This window comes from Falco rusticolus, chromosome 12, assembly GCF_015220075.1.
Source record: "Falco rusticolus isolate bFalRus1 chromosome 12, bFalRus1.pri, whole genome shotgun sequence".
In the NCBI taxonomy this organism is placed as follows: Eukaryota; Metazoa; Chordata; class Aves; order Falconiformes; family Falconidae; genus Falco; species Falco rusticolus.
Window position 1 is genome coordinate 30,181,995 of NC_051198.1, and position 22,358 is coordinate 30,204,352.

The 22,358-nt window shown below is 40.4% G+C and overlaps 1 protein-coding gene across 4 annotated transcripts in view; it reads left to right on the forward strand.

The window, feature by feature from the left end:
- Positions 1-15,639, forward strand: part of PPP1R21 (protein phosphatase 1 regulatory subunit 21) — a 33,400-nt gene extending 17,761 nt beyond the window's left edge. For 3 of the 4 annotated variants that reach the window (XM_037405254.1, XM_037405253.1, XM_037405255.1), the window contains 11 exons: positions 86-222; positions 1,225-1,317; positions 2,502-2,629; positions 2,999-3,151; positions 3,925-4,017; positions 5,168-5,401; positions 6,636-6,671; positions 7,876-7,992; positions 8,931-9,029; positions 11,089-11,217; positions 12,969-15,639. In XM_037405254.1, the coding sequence (XP_037261151.1) occupies positions 86-222; positions 1,225-1,317; positions 2,502-2,629; positions 2,999-3,151; positions 3,925-4,017; positions 5,168-5,401; positions 6,636-6,671; positions 7,876-7,992; positions 8,931-9,029; positions 11,089-11,217; positions 12,969-12,998 (1,249 nt within the window). In that variant the 3' untranslated portion in view covers positions 12,999-15,639. The remainder of the gene's footprint in view (positions 1-85; positions 223-1,224; positions 1,318-2,501; positions 2,630-2,998; positions 3,152-3,924; positions 4,018-5,167; positions 5,402-6,635; positions 6,672-7,875; positions 7,993-8,930; positions 9,030-11,088; positions 11,218-12,968) is intronic. The other variant, XR_005106945.1, reaches the window with a different exon arrangement.
- The last annotated feature ends 6,719 nt before the right edge of the window (positions 15,640-22,358 follow it).

A 22,358-nucleotide genomic window follows, 5' to 3' on the forward strand; every position in this document is an offset into this window, starting at 1 on the left:
AACACTAGTTATCTACTCCAGAACTCAGGAATTTGTTTAAGATAATTGCTCACTTTCTTAAAAAAAATAATTCATATATTCCTAGTTTGGAAGAAGAGTGTGAGTCTTCTCTTTGCACAGCTGCTTTAAGAGCTAGAAATATGGAGCTGCACAGAGACATGAAAAGGTTGACTGCAGTCTTTGAGAAGCTACATACATATGTTAGTCTTCTTGCATTACCAAGTAAGTGCCAGTTTTGGCTCAGTTAAATTGCGAGTGGAAGGTACTAGTTTTACTTTTGGACCAGCGCTGGGATTTTTTTTTTCTTTTTTTTTTTGTTGTCGCTGTGGGGGGTTTTTAACCATAGACACATAAAATGCTACTTCTATGATAGAGGAAAATAAGATTAATGCTACTCTTTAGGTACAGTCTAACTATGGGGCGAGTGAGTTCTGCAATATGCTCTGGCGTACTGAACCCTCTTTTATCCAGGCTGGGAGACTGAGTGTGCTGGAGAGTATTTGGTTAATGCTGCAGACTGCTCCTTCGGGATGGACATGGGCATGGGGTGGGTCTGGAATGACCAGGCATTGACGTGTACCACATTTTAGATAGTCATAGTTAATTGAAGAGGAGAAGAAGTGACTGTAGGTTTTTATGGTATGATTGGCAGTATGTCTTTGTCATCTCTTAATCATGAAATTGTTAACAGACTACATTTCATTACTAATTATCACTTCTAGCTCCTTCAGTTTTTAAGATTATTAAACTGCAGTTCTTATGGTAATGACTAAACAAAAATCAGGTAAAACCTTTGTGTGTATGTGTGTGGAAACTATCTCCAAATGCATACTGTAAATAAGAGGAGGAAACTGTTACTGTATAGCTTCCAGTTACTTCAGCCTTCACTCTTTAGAAGGACCCAGATGGTCCCTCCTGGAGCAGTAAGTATGTAACTCCTTCTGCACGCGTAATTGGGTTTTGAGACTACAACAGTTGATACTTGTAAAATCTGAATTAAATTTACGAAACTTGGAAGTCTTTTACCTGCGTACTCTGTCAAAACTTGGTATATATACATTTGATATTTAAGGGGAAATGTAAGTAAATGAATCTATTATGATTCTCATACTCCATGCATATGTTTCTAGTAGGCGGAAATTGGATTATTTTCAAAGCCAGCTCTTTTCATTCATGGTCAAATCTTAGTGGTGTTTGTTTTTCCTTTCTTTGTGGTACTCTTAGGTACAAAACCAGAAGGACTTCTTAGGACAAATTACAACTCAGTGTTTACAAACATTGCTGCAAGTCTTCATGGATTTCATGACCTTTTAAAAGGTGAGAGTGCAGGAATATTGTTATGTTTCAGTTCTGCTTCTTTCTGTTTAACATAGCACACGTACTCTCTCTGTAACAACATTGAGTGTGTAATAACATGATAATCTGGTTTGCTTTGCCTTTACAAACTAAGAAAAGAAACTAAACCTACTAGCTGCTACTTTTGGGCATGCATGTGTGTTTCTCGCTTTGTTCTGTTAGCTTTGTTCTTCTGAGTTGCTGGAATATTTCATTGTGGCACTCTAGATCTTCCCAAGCAGCATCACTTTACTTTCTGAATTTCATTGCCTTAGTGGTAATAGAGTACAGAGTGAAACACCATGAAATGTACGTATTCTCCCCTGCTTACTCTACTGTTGACCTAGTACCTGTCTTCGAAGTGGCATTTTTCCTTAGGTTTTTTAGGTTGATTACTACTTTTAACACTAATATATAACCAAAGCTTAGGAAGAAGTCTGTGTTCTTTCTGAAACTTCCTCCTTTACCTTCCTTTTATCAGAGGAACATGGATATGTTACATTTTCAGTGAAGTGATGTTTGGTTAAAACTTGGTGTATTTTAATACACTGGTATTTCTGTATATCCTAGAATGACCTGCAAAAAGTTTTGTGTGGGGGTTTTTTTGGTGCATGTGGGTTTTTTGTGGTTCCACTACCACCATCCCCCACCACCCCCGAAGACTGTTAATTTTGCCTGAAAGAATTTTAGAATATAGGAAGCAGCATTCTAAACTTCTGCTAGTCTTTTAGATTTGCTCTGACAGAATTAAAAATACTTTTCCCTTGTAAGTCATGTAAGCTTAACACTCGGATACTGAACATGACTGAAAATTCTACTTTTGAATGTCCTGATGTGAACCTATGGAAACAGAAAATGTACTTGTGAAATGAAGTGCTAGTATAATGTCAGCTTGGATCCCCTGTATAGCTACACTTTTTGGGATACAGAATACACTTATACACCTTTATTCTGCCTTGTGTGACAGGCATAATGTTGGTTCCTAATGATCACAAACAGTTGTCATAAGGCAGTGTACTGAGGAACTAAGAATATCTGGACATAAAAGCTTTATACAGCTTAGAGGGGAGAAGCATTTGAAGCCTGAGGTCATAAGCTGAACTTTAAAGTGGTTGCTGAAATAGACAAAAATTGTTATTTGACATAGGTGTGTTTTCTTTTTCTAGATATTTCCAAGGACTACAGTCAGAAAGCTACTTTAGAACAAGATGTTCCAACGGCCACACAGAAACTCATAACTACAAATGACTGTATTTTATCCTCTCTTGTGGCTTTAACAAATGCAGTGGGCAAGGTAATGGATATTTTTGTTTCAGTATAATGTCCTAACTTGTGCAGGTTTTTAAAAAAGAAAAACACCTTAGTTGAATGGTTTGGAAAATCTACATGTGCATCTCCTTAATAACGTGAGTACCAGGTTTGTTCTAAGGTATTTTCAGGCTACATGTTAAACGCTACTGAGTGGGTGGTAACAGTAGATACTGTGAAGGGGATGCTTTACATTAGTAAAGTCTAAGTTATGTGGAAGAGCCTGTAGCTTTTTTGAAGTTCTTGTTGTGCAGTCCAGTTTCACTAAATGCTTGTCATTCTCTTGAAATAGTTAATTGCTGTGATGAATCTTTCTGGTCAACTTAATTTAAAAAGTGACTTTTGATGTGTCTAGATTGCCTCATTCTTTAGCAACAACTTGGATCACTTCACTACTTCGTTGAGCTATGGCCCCAAAGGAGGAACAGAGTTCATCAGCCCTCTGTCAGCGGAGTGTATGCTGCAGTACAAAAAAAAGGCGGTTGCTTACATGAAGTCTCTGAAGAAGGTTTGTTCAGCTAGCATGCTTGCACAGGGAAAGCACAGTTCTGTTGATAGTTGGTTATGCTGAAGAGAATACAAACTAAGCATTTTCAGTATTTGGAATGGATGAGATTCTCTGAATGAGAATCTTGGCTGGGGAAATGAAACCCTTAGAGCAATAATGCTATTGAAAAATTTAGAGGGCATAGTTGCTTACATAGCTTGAGGGTAGGTGCAAGTTCTGCCGTTACCCATTACCACTAATCATTTCTGTGCCAAAGCTCCGAGGAGAAGAGGGTAGTAGCTGCTTGTTTTAGATTTCCTCCCGTATTCACTGGGAATATGGAGTGAATGACATCATGTTTTTATACTTGCATTCACTGGAAGACAGTGGGAAGCAACAGGGGGAAAAAAAATAAAGGAGGTATGCTGGAGAAAATGTGCTAAACTAAAGGACTGAACGCTGCCAGGTCTCCCTGTTGTCTCTGGTAACAAATGATGGTGTGCTTAACAGTTCTTACTAAATCACTGTACTGTAATGTCTGTAAAGTGGACCCGAAGATGAGTTTGATCATTAATTAACACCTGGGTATTTCAGAGCACTTTTTAATCAGGTGTGCATTTTGGGGTGGTATTTTTTGTGAGCTCAAGCCATTTTGTTTCTACTGGCTGGTAAACGCTTGAAAGATGTTTTTCTTCCCTTCACTGAAGTAAGGAGGGCAATAAGAAAATAAATATTGAATACGTATTCTGATCTACTGTGCGACGTGTTTTGAGGTTTCTTTTATCCTTCCGCAGCCTTGTGCAGATTCAGTGCCTTATGAAGAGGCTTTAGCCAATCGCAGGGTTCTTCTCAGTTCCACAGAAAGCAGAGAAGGTCTTGCACAACAGGTATTCTGGTATAAATTTTACTGACATATACAATAGTGTATTTTGTAAAGGTAAAGTAGTATTAAATAGTCTCCACATATTTACATGTGTCATTGTTTGTACATATACATGCATATACTGAAACGTAAAATTAGACTGTAGATTCCTGTAGAGTTTTGAAAGTGAAACTTATTCTTGTCAGGCTGGGTTATCCAATACTTGTTCTCCTGTACCTGCAGAAGGTACATGTAGTTGTAAGAGACAGGATTAGGCCATCGATGTCTCAATTTATAAATTCAAGAAGTCAGGCAATCTTTAGAAAGAAATACTTCAGTATGCCTTATTCTTGTCTTTATTTTGCATTTATTTAAATTATTAATGTAATGTAGTGTTTTGAGTGCTTTTTTGGACTATGCAGCATTTATTAGCACTGGTTAAGAACCATGATTTTTCTGTTCAATTAGTAGATCACATTTTATCATTCTTGTAGTGTACATACATTTTTTTTCTAGAAGGTGAGGCAGAGGAAGGTTAAATAGTATTTAAAGGGCTTACGCAGTTTATCCATCTCCTATTAGTGAGACTCACTGATGAATACTAAAACTTCTTTATTAGCCTGAATGCTCAGCCTGTGCTTGAACTGTCACTGAACTTTTGCAGAAGAAAACCACTTCAGTTCGCTGCTTTTTTTTTTTTTTTTTAGTGGCCAATATTCAAAGGGTATTAGTAGAGAAGAGATTCATTTCAACAGGAATGTGTGGAGTGATATGATGTGTGCTATTCCGTAGCTGGTTTCTTAGCTGGAGAAGTGGGTTCTTCTGTCTGTGTCAAGTGGGGCAGCTGGGAGGAAAGCGATAGTCTTTCTAGCACAGAACAAGGCAATGCTAGTGCCAGGCACACATTTTTCAAGTTTTCATAAAGTTCTTCCCTGTTTCCATGGTTTTTTTCCACCTAATGTGATGTTGCCAGTTCTATGAGCTGTAAGTTTGTGATGCATGCTTCAGACTAATTAAACAACGTGGCCATTTTTGACACGTAACCACAGTTATGTGTACAGCTCGAATCAGTAGTTTACCAAATGCATTATTCGTTAGCTCCCTTATGTAATAGTTTAACACAATGCTTTTCCCTTGGGTTCAATAACCTGGACTGTAAACTTTCCCTCCTAAAGGTCCAGCAGAGTTTGGAGAAAATTGCAAAACTTGAGCAAGAAAAAGAACACTGGATGCTGGAGGCCCAGCTAGCTAAAATAAAGCTAGAGAAAGAAAACCAAAAACTGAAGAACTCTCTTAGTGGACATTTAACTGAAGCTATACAAGAGCATTCTGTTTTGCCAAATGTAGCTGAACAAAAGAAGGAAGCCACAGAAAAGAGTCTGAAGGAACCTATTAAGAGTACTAGTCTGGTAAGTGACCTTTTTCCTTCAACAGAGAAAAATCCACTTTCTTTAGTAGTAGTACTGTTTGATCAGTGGAACACGAATAAGGAAAGCTTTTTGACTGTGTTAAAATGCATTGATACTTGGGCTCCTTGTATTTGCAAGCTGCTCGCTAATACTTTCTGCAGAGTTTGGAACTTCTTGGATTTTGAGATTTCACTGTCTTCAGTATCATGGAGATATTTTTGTAGTTCTGTACTTGTATGACTGAGGGGGGAAATGATAGGTGCTTAACTTCTAGATTTTTCTGAATCTGTAGTTAGGAGCTCTTGCAGGTATATATCTCGGGTCAGCTCTGAGTTTCTGATACTTTTTTTCATCTCTAGGTATGTTACAGCAAATGGAAGTAGGTAATAAGTATTTTTAAATGGGTTATAAGACTTATTACAGGTCACTTTAGCTGAATTTTTTAACTTGAAGCTATTCAAGCTTTCAGAGTTCTCTAGAGCACTGATTTCTACATGATCTTCATAGCTGCATACAACTGGGGTTCAACAATTGATTTTGAAAGAATTGTTGGAGGGGAATGGCCTTCTAGCTACCGTGTTTAACGTAACTCACAGACCAACATATTGTATACATTTATACAGAAGAGAATACAGAGTAATGTATATATTTCTCATAAATTTACGTTTCTAGTCGTTTTGAGATCAGAAAAGGCCTCTGGTTCTCTATGAAGATATTCTTCCATGAAACTAGTTAGTGGCATACACCCCTCTGCTAGAGCTCTGTCAGTGCTTCACGCTGAGCTGTCAATGTAATTTACTAGTCAGAGTGGAAAGAAAAGAATCCAGAGGGTACTCAAGAAATCCAAGCTAGCTTTCCTCGCTTTCAGACATAAAAATTTGTGTTTCAGTGTACTGATGTACCTCTGAATTAACTTCAAGTGATCAAGCAGTTGCATAATCATACACGGTAGCTTAACATCTTGTTGCTTTTATTACTTTTTCCCTGTGTACATTGTAAGTCAAAGGATAAGTTTGGAGAGTGGGTGTCAGCTTTAATTCTGTTAAAGGCATTCAGCTATATATTATTACCCTTGTTTGTTACAGGTACAATTAAATGTAAACTTAGTTTTAGTTGTAATCGTTGCAAGATTTTTTTGATGTAAAGTCCTTCTATGACTGTAGGTGAAATGACTTGCAGCTTTGGTATCTATTTTTGCAGTTCTTATTTAAGTGTATTTTCTTCCTTGTTCTAGATTGGAATGTTGACTATAACTACCGATAATGAAAAGGTAATCTGTTTTAAACATTATCAAAGTACATCTGGTAAATACTTCAATTCTGATTCTGTTAAACTTATGCCAGAGGTCTAATTACCAAGAGTATTGTCGTATAATGGCATGAGTCACCTGTGTAGTCCGTATATACTATATGTTCAAGTTTCTGAAATCCATATATTTCTTAATTTTCTTTTGCTGTTTAGCGAACTGTTAAGCAGTTCGGAGCAGTGTGAGCTGTGGTCCAGGCCTGTCCTCTGTAATTTGAGGAAAGCATTGGTCTGTCTGTACTACAGTAACCCTAACTGCATTCCAAGCCTCAACTCTTAACCCTTGTGGAAAGGCTTAAGCTGCAAAAAAGCCACTGACTGTAGTGCCTGGTATTTAACACTTAAGTACAGGCTATTCCAAACCAGAGATCACACTGAAAGAAACTTTGAACCAGCTGTCAGACTAAATGTTAACTCTTTATTTAGCACTTGCTGGGGCAAGAGCTTAGCAGAGTCAGGTTCAGTGCTTTCCCTTTTCTGATACTGGAAGGAACTGATGTGTGTTTTAGTTTACTCCTCCTTTTCTTCTGAAGATATTATTAAAAAAGGGGTGGGGCCAGGTAATAACTGATACAAGTTCTTAAAAACTACTGCGTAGCGCTGAACTGGAAGGTAACAACAAGTCATGTGAAAGCTGCCGCTAGTGGGTTGCTCTGTAACATAAAAAAGTAAACTGGAGAGTTGTGGTTAGTTTTGGGTTTGGCTTTGGTTTTTGGGGTTTTTTTAAGTTCAAATGTCTAAAGAAGCTTCTGGAACATGCAACATTAGAAATAGTTCTGACTGTGAGCTTCTGAAATTTAGTTGTGCAAAGGAATTCTTCCTTGTTTGGGAAAAGCCAGTAAACTTTTATGTAGGCGAAAGCAGTCTGCTTCTGCAGTGGATTTTCATCAGAGACTTGATATGTTAAATCAAGATCACTTCTTACTTCTTCAGTCAGCTCTTTATCCTTTAAGGAAATCTGACATTAAAAGTTACCATCGAGAGTGACAAATTGCAGAGTCACCTGCTGTAATTTGTCTGTTGTGTTTGGGGAATTTGATGCTTTTGGGTAGAGCAGCCAGGCCTTAGGAGGGAAGAGAAAAGAAGTCAGTATGGAGGACAATGTTGTGATGCAAGTATTCAGTCTATTAAACATAAATGCCTGTCTGCTTTGATTTTTGCTTTGCCAGGCTCCAGATACAGAGTCTCGTGAAGATCTGATAAAAACCCACTATATGGCAAGGATAGCAGAACTTACATCTCATCTGCAGCTTGCTGACAGCAAATCGGTACACTTCCATGCTGAGGTGAGCATGCAGGCAGTGTCTGTGCTGAAAACAGTAAATCCATTTTTGAACTTTCCACAGGCAAGTGTTACTACAACAGTGAGTTTAAATATGTGGAACATAATGTTTCGTAATAGACTGTTCCTGGAGTATGTTTTTTGCCTGTGGTCTAGTATGCATAAAAATAGATACTGTAGAAATACTTCTTTTTTTAAAAATAAAGTCCTTTGGTAGCCTTGTCTTGGGTGCATTAAGTAGTATGTGTATCATGTATAGGTTTGTTTGTATAAGCTGAAGCAGCTGGCTTTAGTTACCAGGCTGGTCTTGACTTAATGTTAAAGTCATACTGATGTCATTCAGAAATATCTGAGTGTATTGTGAAGTGATGAAAACGGCTCTCCTCTGAGAAATTGGTTCTTAGGCGTAAGTTATACTTCAAGAATTAACAAAATGATTCATTGTATATATGGTTTCCTGTTTTCATTTCAAATGAGGTAATTTTTGTTAAAAATAGTGGCTGTTTTGATTTGTGTAATTCTGATGTGGAATATACCAAAGCTCCAGGTTAACAGAGGAAATCCTCTTAAATATTTTTTTAATGATAATTGACATAGTATGGGGGAGCCGTCTTTCTCTGAGATTTGAGCAATGTATGAAGTTAGTTGTTTGTGTTGCCCTTATAAAATATTTCCTAGTAATTATGTGAAAAATAAGATATTTAGAGCATTGGTAATACAACTCTGTATGTATCGAAAAAATCTATGAAATGAAAAAAAACCTTGGTGTTAACTATTACATTAACTTGCATTTGAAAACGTGCACAAGCTCTAAGTTTCTTGAAATCTAAAGAATGCAGAAAGATGGAAACATCAAAAATAATCAGTTAAAGATGGCGCAAGGCGATACTCTGGAACTAACTTTCCTCCCTTCTGCCTTCCCTGTCCTGTTCTGGTTGACAGTGTCGAGCACTTGCCAAAAGGCTGTCTTTAGCGGAGAAGTCCAAGGAATCGCTCACGGAGGAGTTGAAACTAGCTAGTCAAAACATCAGTAGATTACAGGCAAGTAAGATGTTACACAACGTAATAGATGTAACTGTGTATAAGGGGAAGCTGGAGGAGAAAAATTACAACTGTCGAACAGGGCCTAGCCTTTACTAGGTCCTTAGTTATGTGATGTGAAAACTCTAATGATATGTAGAAAAGAGACTTAAATAATCAACTTTATACCTGGGATCTGAAGTGTAAGTGGAACATGCTTGCAAGTAAAAGGTTATAGTAGCCAAACCCGTGTTTTAGCGCATCTGATGTTAAGACTTATTATAAAAACGGGGGTTTTCTTAATGTCAAATGGTGTGGCTGTGTGACTGATTCCAGATAATACACTGAATTCTTAATCCTTTCTGGCACCTGGGACTGAAAATCTTAAAAATGCCGGGGTGTTTTTTTTGAAAGATGGCTTAATATTAGGCAAAAGTAACTTTGGGGTTACTTCAAGAAGCCGTTGTTAACAATAGATAATAAAGACGCCAGATGTTGTGTGAATGTCCTGTCCCTTTGTCCTTTCCCTCCCCACACAGTTGTGAAAGGAGCCAATAGCAAAATAAAGTTTATATAAATGGGCAGTTCATGAATGCCTTTGTGTTTTGTTTATATTTAGTTTGTATCTTTATTGCTCACCCATCTGAGATAGTGAGTGCCTAAAATGCTCCGTACATATAAGATAAGCGTGAATATAATTATACACGCTTGAAAGAATTGTTCATAAACACAAAGGGCTCTTTTGATTTGCTCCTTAAACAAATTCCAGAATCGATATCTAGCTCTGCATGAGACGTTCATCTCCAATTACATATTAAACTTCCTAAGAAAAGCTAGCAGGCGCACCGTTTGTGTGTTTCGTGGTCTGTGTAATATTGAGTCCTGGAATTGTTCAGGTTGAAGGGTCCTCTGAAGGCAACCTGGTCCCTTCCTTTGGTCGGAGCGGCGGGAGTTCAGATCAAGCTGTCGAGTCGGGTGTTTCCGGCACAGCCGTGCCGGCCTCCTGCCGTCATTGCTTCACTTCCGAAGCACTGGGCTGTTCTTTGCTCTGTCCTTGATCATTCAGCTTTTCTGGGCCCCTTTAACTTCCTGGGCAGTTTTACCTGGTATCTTGCCAAGCAGACCTTGAAAAAGCCAAAATCTACTCCTTTTAAATCTAGGGTTGCTGTAATTCTCCTGTTCATCTTGCTTGCTTCCCTCAGGATCTTAAATTCCACTAACTCGCGGTTGCTGCAGCCAAGGCTACCATTGGCTTTCACATCCCTGACCAGCTTTTCCTTATTTGTGAGTAACAGGTCCAGCAGGGAGCATCTCTTAGGCCTCCTGATCACTGGCATTGAGAGGTTCTTTACCACACTCAAGAGAACTCCTGAATTGCTTGCCTTCCACCTTGTTGCCCTTCCAGGAGATGTCAGAGTAGTTAAAATTCCTAAAGAGGATCAGGGTCTGAGGCTGAGAGATTTTATGTGCTTGTAGCAGATGCCTCCATACCACCCCTGTTGTACTCCTCTGATCCCTACCTATGAGATCTGAATTGTCTTCAAATCACTCCTTCACGTCAAGCATGATTTCTCCCCTTCTGTCCTTCCTAAAGTGTCTGTGTCCCTTCACTACTGCGTTCTGGTGGTGTGCACTATCCCACCATGTGTGTCTCATCCTGGAGAGATCATAGCTCTGCAACTGCATGTGGATTGCTGATCCCTTCAGCTTTGTATGCCACGTATGTTCATGTGCAGGCCATGTTCTAACCCTATAAACTTGTTTCTCGGCTGGAAGCAGTGTTGGAAAACTTAGCTGTTAGTCTTTTATGGAAGCTATAAAAAGTGTGTGGGGGAAATTATGAAGGAAACAGCAAAAATAAGGAGAACAGACCATGCATGAAACCTCAGGTAAAAGAAAAGTAGCTACTGACTTTCATGAAGTGATTTTTTTTTTTTTCTCCAACCGTTTAACTTAAATGCACACATTCAGCATCAGAAGTGTGGTGTACTAAGTGGAGATAGACGTTGGCTGCTTTGCCAGTTGTCACTAATATTCAGCAAAGGCTTCTGTTTTTTCTTTTTTTTGTTTTTCCCCTTAGGATGAATTGATGACGACGAAGAGAAGTTATGAGGATCAGTTAAGTATGATGAGTGACCATCTCTGCAGTATGAACGAAACCTTAACTAAGCAAAGGGAAGAAATCGATACGCTAAAGATGACGAATAAGGTAAGCTGCCAGTCGTGGACATTAGGCACTGGCTGCAGTTTGGAGGTCTGTGGGTTGCATTTGGCATTCCTGCAGCCCTACCCTTTTACAAACCAGTTTACAAGCTGTAGTTTTTATTGTCAGCTAGTTGGAAAGAAAACTGCAAACCTGGTCCTGCACGTTTCAGTGAAGAAAAAATTATTTCAAAACATACACGGGGGAAAGAACAAACTCTTTACGGTGCTCCTTCAAAGCAGGCTTTCAAAGCTACCCTCTGGTGGAAGACCAGCACCTTTTGTTTATTTATATGTGGTGAAAATAGAATTATTATCAAATCCAGCTAGTGATACCAGATGTTTATGATTAACTTAATAGTAGGAATGTCCTTTCTGCACCCCTCTCAGTTGTGGCATACTCTGTTCTTAGCAGCTATGTTTCTGTTTTATTTCCATATTCTAGTTTGCCTGTCTCATATGTAGGAATGAAAAAGTTGCCACTTACATTCCTCTGTGAATTTAAAATGCACACTTACGCTTTTTTCCAAGCAAGGAGTCTACCCATTTATCAGAAACAAGTTAGTGATTAAACCATGGTGTACCTTATTCTGACAATTCTAGGGAGGAACAGATGTTGTGAAGGACTTTGCCCTTCACTTGTTTGGCTGTGAAACTATCAGACTTCCATTATTCTCCTTAATTGCGGAATGCACAGAAGCAGATTGCACCGAAGGGTTAAAAAATATGATAAATCCATGTTTTGATGAAAGATTCCATGATGGTAATTTTTATTTTTTAGAGTAACTTCTTGCCCCCATGTACATAAAACTGTTTTTCCTCAGGTATCTGAGTGTTTAGACTTGACATTGTAATCTTTAAGATTACTTTTTGGCGTACAAGCTCTTGTGTTTTTAGAGGGAAGCTCTTGGCTGCATACTTATCATGGCACTTCATGTTTTTATAAAATGTTTTCTGGAATTCTTCACTTGTACTTTTTAAGACTTGAAGTAGTGCTCTGTCTGTAAGGAGGTAGTTCAGAATCTCACAACAGTAGATGCGGATTTTTGAATGTTACCAAATGTAGAAGGCGACTTGGTTGAAATCAAAATGATACAGTTAAAGCCATTATCACTTGGAGAGAGTTGTTGGGTAGCTTAAAAACAATGTTACCTTAAAGGACAGACTGTTGCTAACAAGTAATTGTTGCACAAAAGTTTATCTTAAGCTACATGATTGCTTTTTGGAATTGTTGCCAGTCAAATTTGAGTTGATTAGATGTAGAACCAATTCTTTTCTAAACTAGGAGTATTTTGTATAGACCAAGTTAAAGTTGAATTTGGTTTGGAACAAAATGGTAGGGCAGAGGGATTGATTTTAATTTGAGGCAGTTATCCTGTAATACTTACATTTGAAACATCGCTTCAGGGTGAATTATGATTTGAAGTGCTTTCACTGCCCTTACACTATTAGCAGTGTTAATACATTGGAGTGCCTTGGGACATAACTCAAATGTCTTTTCCACAGGTTTCAATTGGAGTGAGGTTCTGTCGGGCCCATTTGAAATATCGGGTACTTTGTGATGCTTGTAAAGATAGAGGGGTTTTCAGAGCAATCCAGTTCCAAGCTTCTGTTATTAAAAACCTACAGACTATTCATTCTCAGTTTGACTGTACTTTGGTTGCTGTAGGCATAAATTATCAGATGTCACGTTTATGTGTATCTGTCTAGACTTTCCTGTCTGAATTAAATGTTCTGTTCACTTGTTTCTTGTTGCAGGGAAATTCTAAGAAGAGCAAAAATCGATAGCTCACAGCTAATCAACTGTCTTCGGAAGCTGCTGCTGCACAGGATGTGGATAGTGACTTTTCATTGTCCAATTCCTGTTTATTCCAGGAAGCAGAGGGTCGTATTGGGTCTAGTAAAAACTGATTTGGTGCTGTAAATGGCTTTAAAATATTTAGAACTTGAAACAAATAAAACAGAACTTAATGTTGGCTCTAAACCAGGAATTACACACTCTGTGGATAATTTATATAGTAATTACCTTCAGTTTTTACTGTGCACTTTTTAAAACCAGGTCTTATTTTGATGTAATAACTTCAGATTTTGTATATTTTCAAATATGATTATGCATTAACAAATTTGAATCAGTGCAGTAGTTGTCTATTTTTGAGTTATAGGTTAAATTGTCAACATGTGTACATTCCTTTACTTATTAATAACAGTATAAAATTAATTTTGAGACTTTTCTGGCCATGCAAGCTGTGCAGTTACTGTAAATGTATTATTCCTGTTCTCAGCCCTTTTGAATTAATTGGAATTGTGGCTTTAAATGATTTCTATGAATGCACAGAAGTAAGTGGGATAATTATTTCAGACTGCAGTAGTGGAAGCTTTTGCTGCTTGTATTTGGCACTTTGGTTTTTGAAGTAAAGAGCACAACTAGCTGAACTGGGATACTTCTATGAAATTGCTTTAAGCCCTTACTTAGGCATTTTGTTTACACATGTATGTATATATATTGGTTGGAATAGCTGTTTAAAGCTAGAGGAAATTGTGATCGTAACTTGCCCCAAAGGAGTGAAACGGTATGTGTGTAGAATAGGTCAGCTTACTGTGCTCTCTTACAGTAAAGAATAATATGAAATACGTAGAAGATTTAAACACTGAATTTGTGAAAAGTCTTTATGGACTGAAGTCCTGATGGATTCACTGGAGGGTGATGCACATGGCTTTTCCTGTGTTTTGGGAAGTTTGTGAACTTTAGGCCTTTCCTAAGATTCTCTTTTTTAAAGTGAAGTCTAATACTACAGGTTTTCACAGCATTTTTTTTCCTATCAGATGCTGTGCTGCTCCCCGCTTTACACTGATCTTCTGTTCCATAATTTGCATTATGGCACTTACTTGTTCCATAAGGGTTTACTCTGATATCAGCTGTGTCGATATGTATTATTAGGACGTAATAATAAAATCAACTATGTGAAATCAGCTTGACATTTTTCTTAATTCTGCTTATACCCAGGTTGCACAGTGTGGTACTGTGGTGAGGTGTAGCAGCTATTCCCAGTGAGGTGAGCATAAGTAACTAGACTAGTCTAGTTACTCTTAGTAGTGCTTCTCTGTCTGAGCCAGGCTGCTTTTCTGTACCTAAATGTTGCAGTGTACGCAGAGTCCACACCGCATTTCTCACCTTGACTCCTGAAAGGCAAACAAGCATCTGTTCTGTATTGATCGCAGCTGCGGAACTGCTCTGATACAGGTTTTGCCTTTTAATGACAAAACAGATGCAGTTTATGAAACTGGAGAGGAGATGGGGTGAGCCTGCATGGTTTCTTACTAGTATCGTGTGGAATTAAGAGCTACGTGGTAGTGCCAGTGAGGGTTGGGAAGTGTTTACTTGCTCTAAGCATTTTATTGAAGCAGATACAGCGTCAGCTGTTTCAGTTAGGGGTGGAAGCTAACTGCTTTCTTCCACTTCTTGTGAAGCTGCCTTTTTTGAGGGCTTTCATTGTGCGGTGAAGGTACTAATTCAGTTATCTTACTCTAACTTTCTGAATTGAATTGCTGAACTTGTTACTGATGCTACTTCTCACAGGTGGCTGCATTCTGGTCTGAGTAAAAACATGCTTTGAAGATTGAATGCTTAAGAATGTGCATTAAAAAGTTAGATGTGTCTGTTATCTCAGATTGTTTTTGCAATAGAGTATACCCCCAATGTCAAAACTGGAATTAGTATAGGCATTTAGGTACAATTCCATTGTATGTTTATCAGCATTTTCTCCTTGCAGTGTTTATTTAAAAATGTCTTTGTGTGGCCCCCTCACCAATCAGCAGTAAACATGCTCAAGAAGAGACAATTTTGATCACTTGAGCTGCCTTCAGTTTTTCAAGGAAATGCCTTCAAGTAAGTTCTGAGCAGTCGTAAACTATCAATACACAAAAATAGAACCTTAGAAAAACATTTAAAATAGTGTTTTGAATACTGTTGTAGTAATGCTGTGATGGGGTGTAGTATATTACTTTTAACTCGGTGGCATTAGAAACTGGAACAAGTGAAAATGCCCAGCTAGCTTGTGCTCACCCGCTAACCAGGTCGTTCTCAGTTTCTGAATATCTTAAATGCTTTTAAATATCAAAATGGTTACGGAACAAAGCTGTGCTATTAAAAAGCTGAAGGATGTATTCAATGTTGCAGTGAAGAATTTGTCTCTTGAGTCCAAGTTCTCAAGAAAAACGAATTTTAACTACTTTGTCTTTATGAAATGGTCTGTGCAGGTTATTATGGAAAGCACAAAATTTGGACAAAGAAGTTGTACTAATACTGGAATTAATGTTCAAAAATTTACAGTGTAAATACTTCCGAGTTGATTAATCAGGAAGCTAATGACAAACTTGTAAAGTAGGAAAATCTCTAGAACAATAATGTAAAACTAGTGTTAAAGAAAAATCCTAATGCTAGTTATTTTTTTAAATAGACAGTTCATTGTAACACCGAAGTTTTTGAAGCATTTTTAGAGTGTTTAATTCATTTGTCCAAAACGTTGTGAAACTCATGAATGATCGCTCATACTCATGAGTAAGTGACAATAATTCAGACAAGTACTATTTCCTATTAATGGTTTTAATGTCTGGATCTTTAAAACTTTATTCAGAAATTCATTCTGAACTTTGTTTTAAGCTTATACTAACACTCTGAAAGATTTAAAGATGTTTAGCTATCCTGGAATTCTGAAAATACATCCTTGGTAACTATTCCATGTGTCCAAAATAGTGACTTTCTGTAACCAAGCATGAATTTAACTTTGATTGCCCTCTTAAGAACTACTGCTGCGTGAGGTTTGAAAGGGCCCCAGAAGCACCAGATCCGTCGGCTGGTTTAAAGGCCCTCGAGCTCCTGCAGGTCAGAGGTCTCCCTGCCTGAGAGATTAACTTCCAAAACAGGAGTCTTAGGCTGACGTAAGCTGTGCAAGGTTGTCATCTCGCTGCTGCTGAAATAAGGTGATTATTTTAAATTGTTAGAGACATAGTAACTATATATCTGTGATTTAAATACTGATAATCTTAAATGTTGATTGAAAAACGATGGTGTCTGTAATGTCTTTTGCAAATTCCTTCAGGTTCATTCTTAACCAGCTCAACATTTCAATAATAGTGGTGCCAGGATCTTCTCACTAGAGGTGATCTGGTAGGACTCTGAGCAGCGTCAGTACCCAGACTGAAACGCTTTGCCTTCCCGCCTCTGTTGAAACACGCTGGCGGTGTACACAGGGTATTTTCCTGTTTTACCAAGCCAGCTTCGCTCCCGATTTGTTCTTATAATCCTGCTGCTCTTTTTACTCTACCTTCCCTCGCTGACAGATGAGTTGAGTCGGTGGTGGGGAAAGGTCTTTGGCCCAGCGTGTTTCCTTGATGCTGACTTTGGGCACAGGCGGGACCCAGCAGTCCCCCTCCAACTCCAAAGAACAGATTTGCCCAGACATCAGAGGCATCAGTTGCATACGGGAAAGGAAATAAACTTCTTATATCACCTACCATGACATAAGAGAAATTATTACTGGGTTGGTTGAGCAATGTGAATGCTTTTTCTTAAAAATATAAATCCAATATATTAAACTTTGGAGAACCATCTGGCCCTGTAAACTGGGCAAACCTGTTCTTTAATACAGTATGTATGTAAGGTAATTCGAGAACACAATCTTAGCAACAGCGTGGTCATAATAAAAATAAAGCTTAGGGCAGTAAAAAATTGTAATTGCTACCAGAGGTCTGATTACTTTGTCCCACAAAGGCTGGATGCTGCTGTGTTAAGAATGCTCGTTCTGTCCCACTCTGTTTTCTGCCTCTGTTACTTCTTGCAGTATTGCTCAGCAGTGAATTAAAACCATGTTTGTTTAGAAGAGGCCATGTTTGCCCTAATTCCTGAACGTTTCTTTTAATCAAGAGAATTGGAAACTTACTTTAAAGCTATAATTGTGTCTGCAGAACTGCTAGCTGGGGTGCCGGTGGGGGAAGAGAAGAACTTTTGGGGACAGAGAAGAGCTTTTGGGGACCTTTATAAACCAAGGCCTGACTGGGGCTATGAAATCCGCCACATGGAAACTTGCCTGGGGGCATTTCTCGCTGTCTGCCTCTGCCGTGTGCGTGGGCAGCTTTAGACGTGTCAATGCTCATTCAGAGTCACTGGGCTTCTTCCAGAAGCTTCCAGTGCAAATAACTTGCATCTCTGCAACACTGAGGTTACATGACTGAGCTGCAAAATGAGCCCAACGAGGGTCGTGCAAGCTACCACACCAGCAGCCCTATGGGGGTTTTAGCTTTGGGGGTTTTTTTACACCTGAAATTGCAGATGTAACAGTAGAAATTCTACTTTATCTGTACTGGTTTTAACTCCTTCACTCTGTAAATCCAAATCTTTGTACACGGACAGAGGTCTTAACTAATGAAGTAGCCTTTGAAATGCAGGCCGGGTGTCAAAAGTGTATTTATGGCCTCCCATAAACAACACAGCTTGGTCCTGAGAAGAGTTAAAACCACAAGATTAAGAGCCCAGGTAATTCCCAGTCATCTTAAGCACTATGGATTCCTTCCTGAGTTGACTTGGAAGCTGGTCTGGGGTGGCGTGTAGCTTCTCGCAGGCTTTCTCTGCCTAAAGTTTGTTGCTTCTGAAATGAGTATGGGGGACCTTAAACATCCGCACCCCTTACTTTCTGCTACAAAAAGAGTCTTAATCCTTGTCGGTGTTGTGTCATCCCCTGCGTCCCCTGTCGTCATCCCCGCCCCCCCCCCCCGCCCCAGCTAAAGCTTCAAATTTCCTTCCTCTTGGACTTGGAAGGCTTCAGTTTGATGAATAGTACACGCAGACACTTTATTCAGGAAAGATGATGTTAACGAAGCGATGAGCCTGTTGAGAAGGTCTGAACTGAGTTCAGTGCATTGTCGTTAACTGCAGCCTTTGGCATGAGGAACAGCTGTAATGCTGGAGCTGGAGCCCTGATGTGCCTTCTGCTTGGTAACTTTCACATTGCGTATAGCGTATGTGGTGTTGGACACAGCAAATATTTGCCTTGGGAGGGAATCAGTTTTGCCAAAAGCTTCTTTTGACATGTGGGAAGTCTGGTTTATTTTCAGTCCAAACAAGTGGAGAAGGACAAATTCCTCTCAGATTATCAGTCTAGCCCAGGAGGTCAAGTAGCCAACAAGCACTCAACCTCTCACAAAAGAACCTGAGTAGGCTACATTTCTATAATCAGTTCATATGTGGTGACTATACAGTACTTGAATACGCTGAACTTGTGAGGGTTTTTTACTAGCAATAGTACTAAGTGAAAAATTAATTTATTAAAGGAAAGGGAGAGAAAAATTTGACTCTCACTTTTGCATTTTGGTTTGAATTCTCAGTTAAGATGGACTTCTGCAGAAATGTGTTGCTAAAATGCAAAGTAGTAGAGCAAAGAGTTAAAATAAATCTAGAAACTAGTGCTCTTCTGTCTCCAATTAAGAATATTTGGTTTTAGCCAGATGTGAACTGACAGGTTTCACTTTTGTCCAAAGTAGTCATAAACAGTCAACATTTTATCAAAAGGGGAGTATGCTGACTATATTTCTGTTGATCTTAACATGATGTGCAGTAACGTAAACTGACTGTGCTGGCATTGTAAAACGCTGAATGAGTTTAATAACTGCCCGTAGCGATACAGAATACTGTACCTTTATGTGAAATACTCTTCAAACTGTATTTACAGTAGAAATTATTTTAATAGTTCTAATTTGTTCTGCATATGCTATTCATTAAAGTCTAATTATATTGAGGACTTTTAAATCTCGGTATCAGATATGGTTTTTTCCCCTCTGCTGCTTGAGTTTATGTTGCACTGAGTTATTTTGGAGGAAGAGAAAATGATAGCAGAATTTACTGGAGAAGAACAGTCTTATCTTGAAAATATGTACATGTGTCTCAGCAAAGGAAAAATCTGAGCTATTTTTAGACAGATGCTGACCTTGATAAAGGGATGCAAGAAATTAATAACCTTCCCACTTGAAAACTATTAGAAAGGGCTTAATGCGGAAGGTAAAAGGCAAAAAGATTTATTGAATGTTGTGCAGGAGCACATGAGGATTTGAAGAGCTCATTTTGGAGTACGTAGAAAAGAGTAGAAATTGGTATTTCTAACTTCCTGGCATTGTGGCAAAACAGGGAGGTATTGATCCTCTGGTTCCTTCTGCCAAGAGACTGGGTGTGTCCTGGGAGAAGGCAGGAGACTCACTGGGATGGAATTCCAGAGGGAGAGGCTGGGATCAGGTTCTGGCTCTCCCAGGGCTACACGCTGGGGTACAGCAAGCAGTGCTACCCAGCCCTGTACTTGCCGTGGCTGCGGCTCTGGGCCTGGGGGCCGCGGGCTGGCGCTGCAGGAGACAGACATTTGAAGAGAGAAAAGATGTAAATTAGCAATTTACTGGCTTGCAAGTTACAGGTTAGATGATGGTGCAAAAATTCCAGGCTACCAGAGGAGAAGACCACTGCCCTTTCCTTCCCCTCTCCTGTCTGTGTAGGAGATCCTCAAATCCTTCCTCTGTGAACTGCTGCCGTCCCTTATGCCGTATTGGCATGGCAATGGGAGCAGCGGCAGCGTTCTGTCGGAAGCTGGTAGGTAGCAAGCCCTCAGGTGCAATTATGTATTTTCAATGTAAAATTCATTGGGAGCATGATTTTAGCAACCAGTATCTTGCCCGGTTTGAAATGATAAGCGCTTAAGAACAAAGACCTGGCTATAGCTGTATTAGGCACTGTATTTTTTGAAAACCGAGATAATATAAATGCTTTGGATTTTTTTTTTTTCAATTGAGAATGGCCAATGTTCTTTCTAGTGCAATATTTTGTAATGGCATTAAGCTTACAGAAGAATTTCTTTGTAGGGAAAGCTGTATTGAACACTTTCATTGCAAATGCAGACAGCCAGAGCCTGCATAATATTTCCTGTGCGCAGAGCAAGTAAGTAGGGTGGCTTAATTTCAGAGAAAACAGAAAACTTTTCAGAGAAGGTAAGTAGGACAAATGAAAGCAATTTACAGAAGGACATCCTCCTTATTCTCTCTAAAGTACAAGGAAAATGTCAACGGTGAAAAAGCAGGGGAGCTAAAATGGACGGATGGTGCTTTGGGAAGAAATTTGGGTTTGGTTTTGTTTTTTCTATTGCATTGCAATAGAAACTGGAGCTGGCTGCTGTGAGCGAGCTAGCATGGCTACCCCTCGCTTTTTGTAGGGGCACCTCAAGTAGCTGCAGTCCCTGGCAGCTCTGCTCTGTGCCCCTGGGAACGCTTTGGAGGGGTTTATAGGTGGTTTTCCCCCCTTCATCCAACACATTCCATCTGTGTGTCCTGTCCTTTTGGGAGCAGGCTTGGTGTGGTACCTTGCCACCTCTGGTAGGTGCACTCTAGAAACACGCCATGTAACGGATAAGGAATTTTTATTACTGCAGATAATTCTGTTATCCTGCTGGTAATTAATTCCTTTGCCAACCCTTGTGCTATATGTCTTTGGGGTAACTCCCATCTCTGGAGGAACTTTGCAGCATGAGGTAACTTGTCCTCTCTTGGAGCTGGGAGGTGTTTGCTCAGAGGGTGAATGGAGGGTGAGGCCTGGCCTGGCCTTGGTCCTCCCACCCTGCAGCTTGGTCTTTCCGTAGCTCTGCTGGTTTTTAGGCAGGCTCGGCAGTTCTGGTGGCTACCCTGAAGCAAAAAAAGTGATGCTTCACTGAGATGCTGCAGGGTCTTGTTGGAAATGCTGTCCTTCAGCATCGACAGAAATCCTTGCTGCCTCACGCTTTTCAGAGCCACTGCTCATCCCACCTCACACCACTGAACGTCTTGGAGCCTGCCTCAGCTCAGCTGCCAGAAAAGCCCGTCTGCTCCGACATGACTTACGGACAACCTCAGAACTTGTAAAACATTTGCTTCTCACCCCATGGAAAACCAGCCTTGGGTCATGCCTGTCACGTGGCACTGTCTCGTGTCCTCACCAGACCCTGCCAACGTGCTTCCTCCAAGCCTGTCCCCAAGAGGTCCCCATCCCTGCAAACCAGTGGCTGTTCACCTCGGAGTCTCCCAAGTCTTTCAGCAGCTTGGCCCTTCCTCACCCCTCTTTGACAGCAACTCATATTCTCTTACTCCTGAGGACAGCAGTAATGTTGTTCTGGCCGGTCCCCCACCCATAAAGTTCTTTCCCAGGGGTTGAGTCTCACCTTTATTAAAGCACAGGTACTTTTTTTTTTAATTATTTTTTTAGGTGTCCCTGTCCTGAGACAGGAACATTTGGACACCAAGAAATCCTTTGCCCTTTTGGAGATAGGAAGATTGATGCTGCAGAGAAGGAAAGGGCTGTTCTTATACACCTCAGAAAATTGCCCTGGCTTGAGATCTTCTCAGAAACCAGCAAGTTTCTTGACCTGGTATAAGCTAAATGGCTGTGGAGGAAACCCCAGGGTCTCCAGCCAGCATGGTGCTAGCAGAGAGATTTCTAGCAAGGGTGGGCAACCAAAGACGGTGATCTTGGAGTCCTTGTCCTTGTTACGGGTGTGGAGGCTCCACACCCGTGACAAGGACTCCAGAAACTCTTTTGGAGAAGTCAGCTGAAGTGGGAAGGAACTGAAGCTCTTCCCAGGACATGGTGTCCTTTAGGCTCTGTCCTTTGGGCCCTCAAAGACGCTCTCGCCCGCCTTGCCTCCCTGTCCCCTCGGCCGGCCGGAGGATGTGTTCTGCCCTCTCTCCCTCTGGCCCGGCCCGGGCATCGCAGGGGCCGAGTGTGGGTGGCTCGGCCAGTCGGGCAGCCGCTCTCCTCAGCTGCTGGAGCTCCTGGGGCCGCCAAGCGCGTTTCATCGGGTGGTTCTTCCCCGGCCTCGGCGGGGGGTGACCTGGCAGCCTCGGTGCCACCCGGAGGAGCGGGCTGGCGGCTGGGGCCTGGTGCGTGCGGGGCTGGCAGGGCCATGTCGGCCGGCCCAGCCCCCGCGGCGCTGCCCCGCCAGGCGGGTGATAACGGGTCACACCATAATAATAATAGTAATAGTAGTAATAATAATAATAATAATGATGATGGCTGTAATCAGGCGCGAGGCCCGCCGCGGCCTGTGGGGCGGGGCGGGGCGGGCGCTGCTGCCCCCTGCTGCCCCCTGC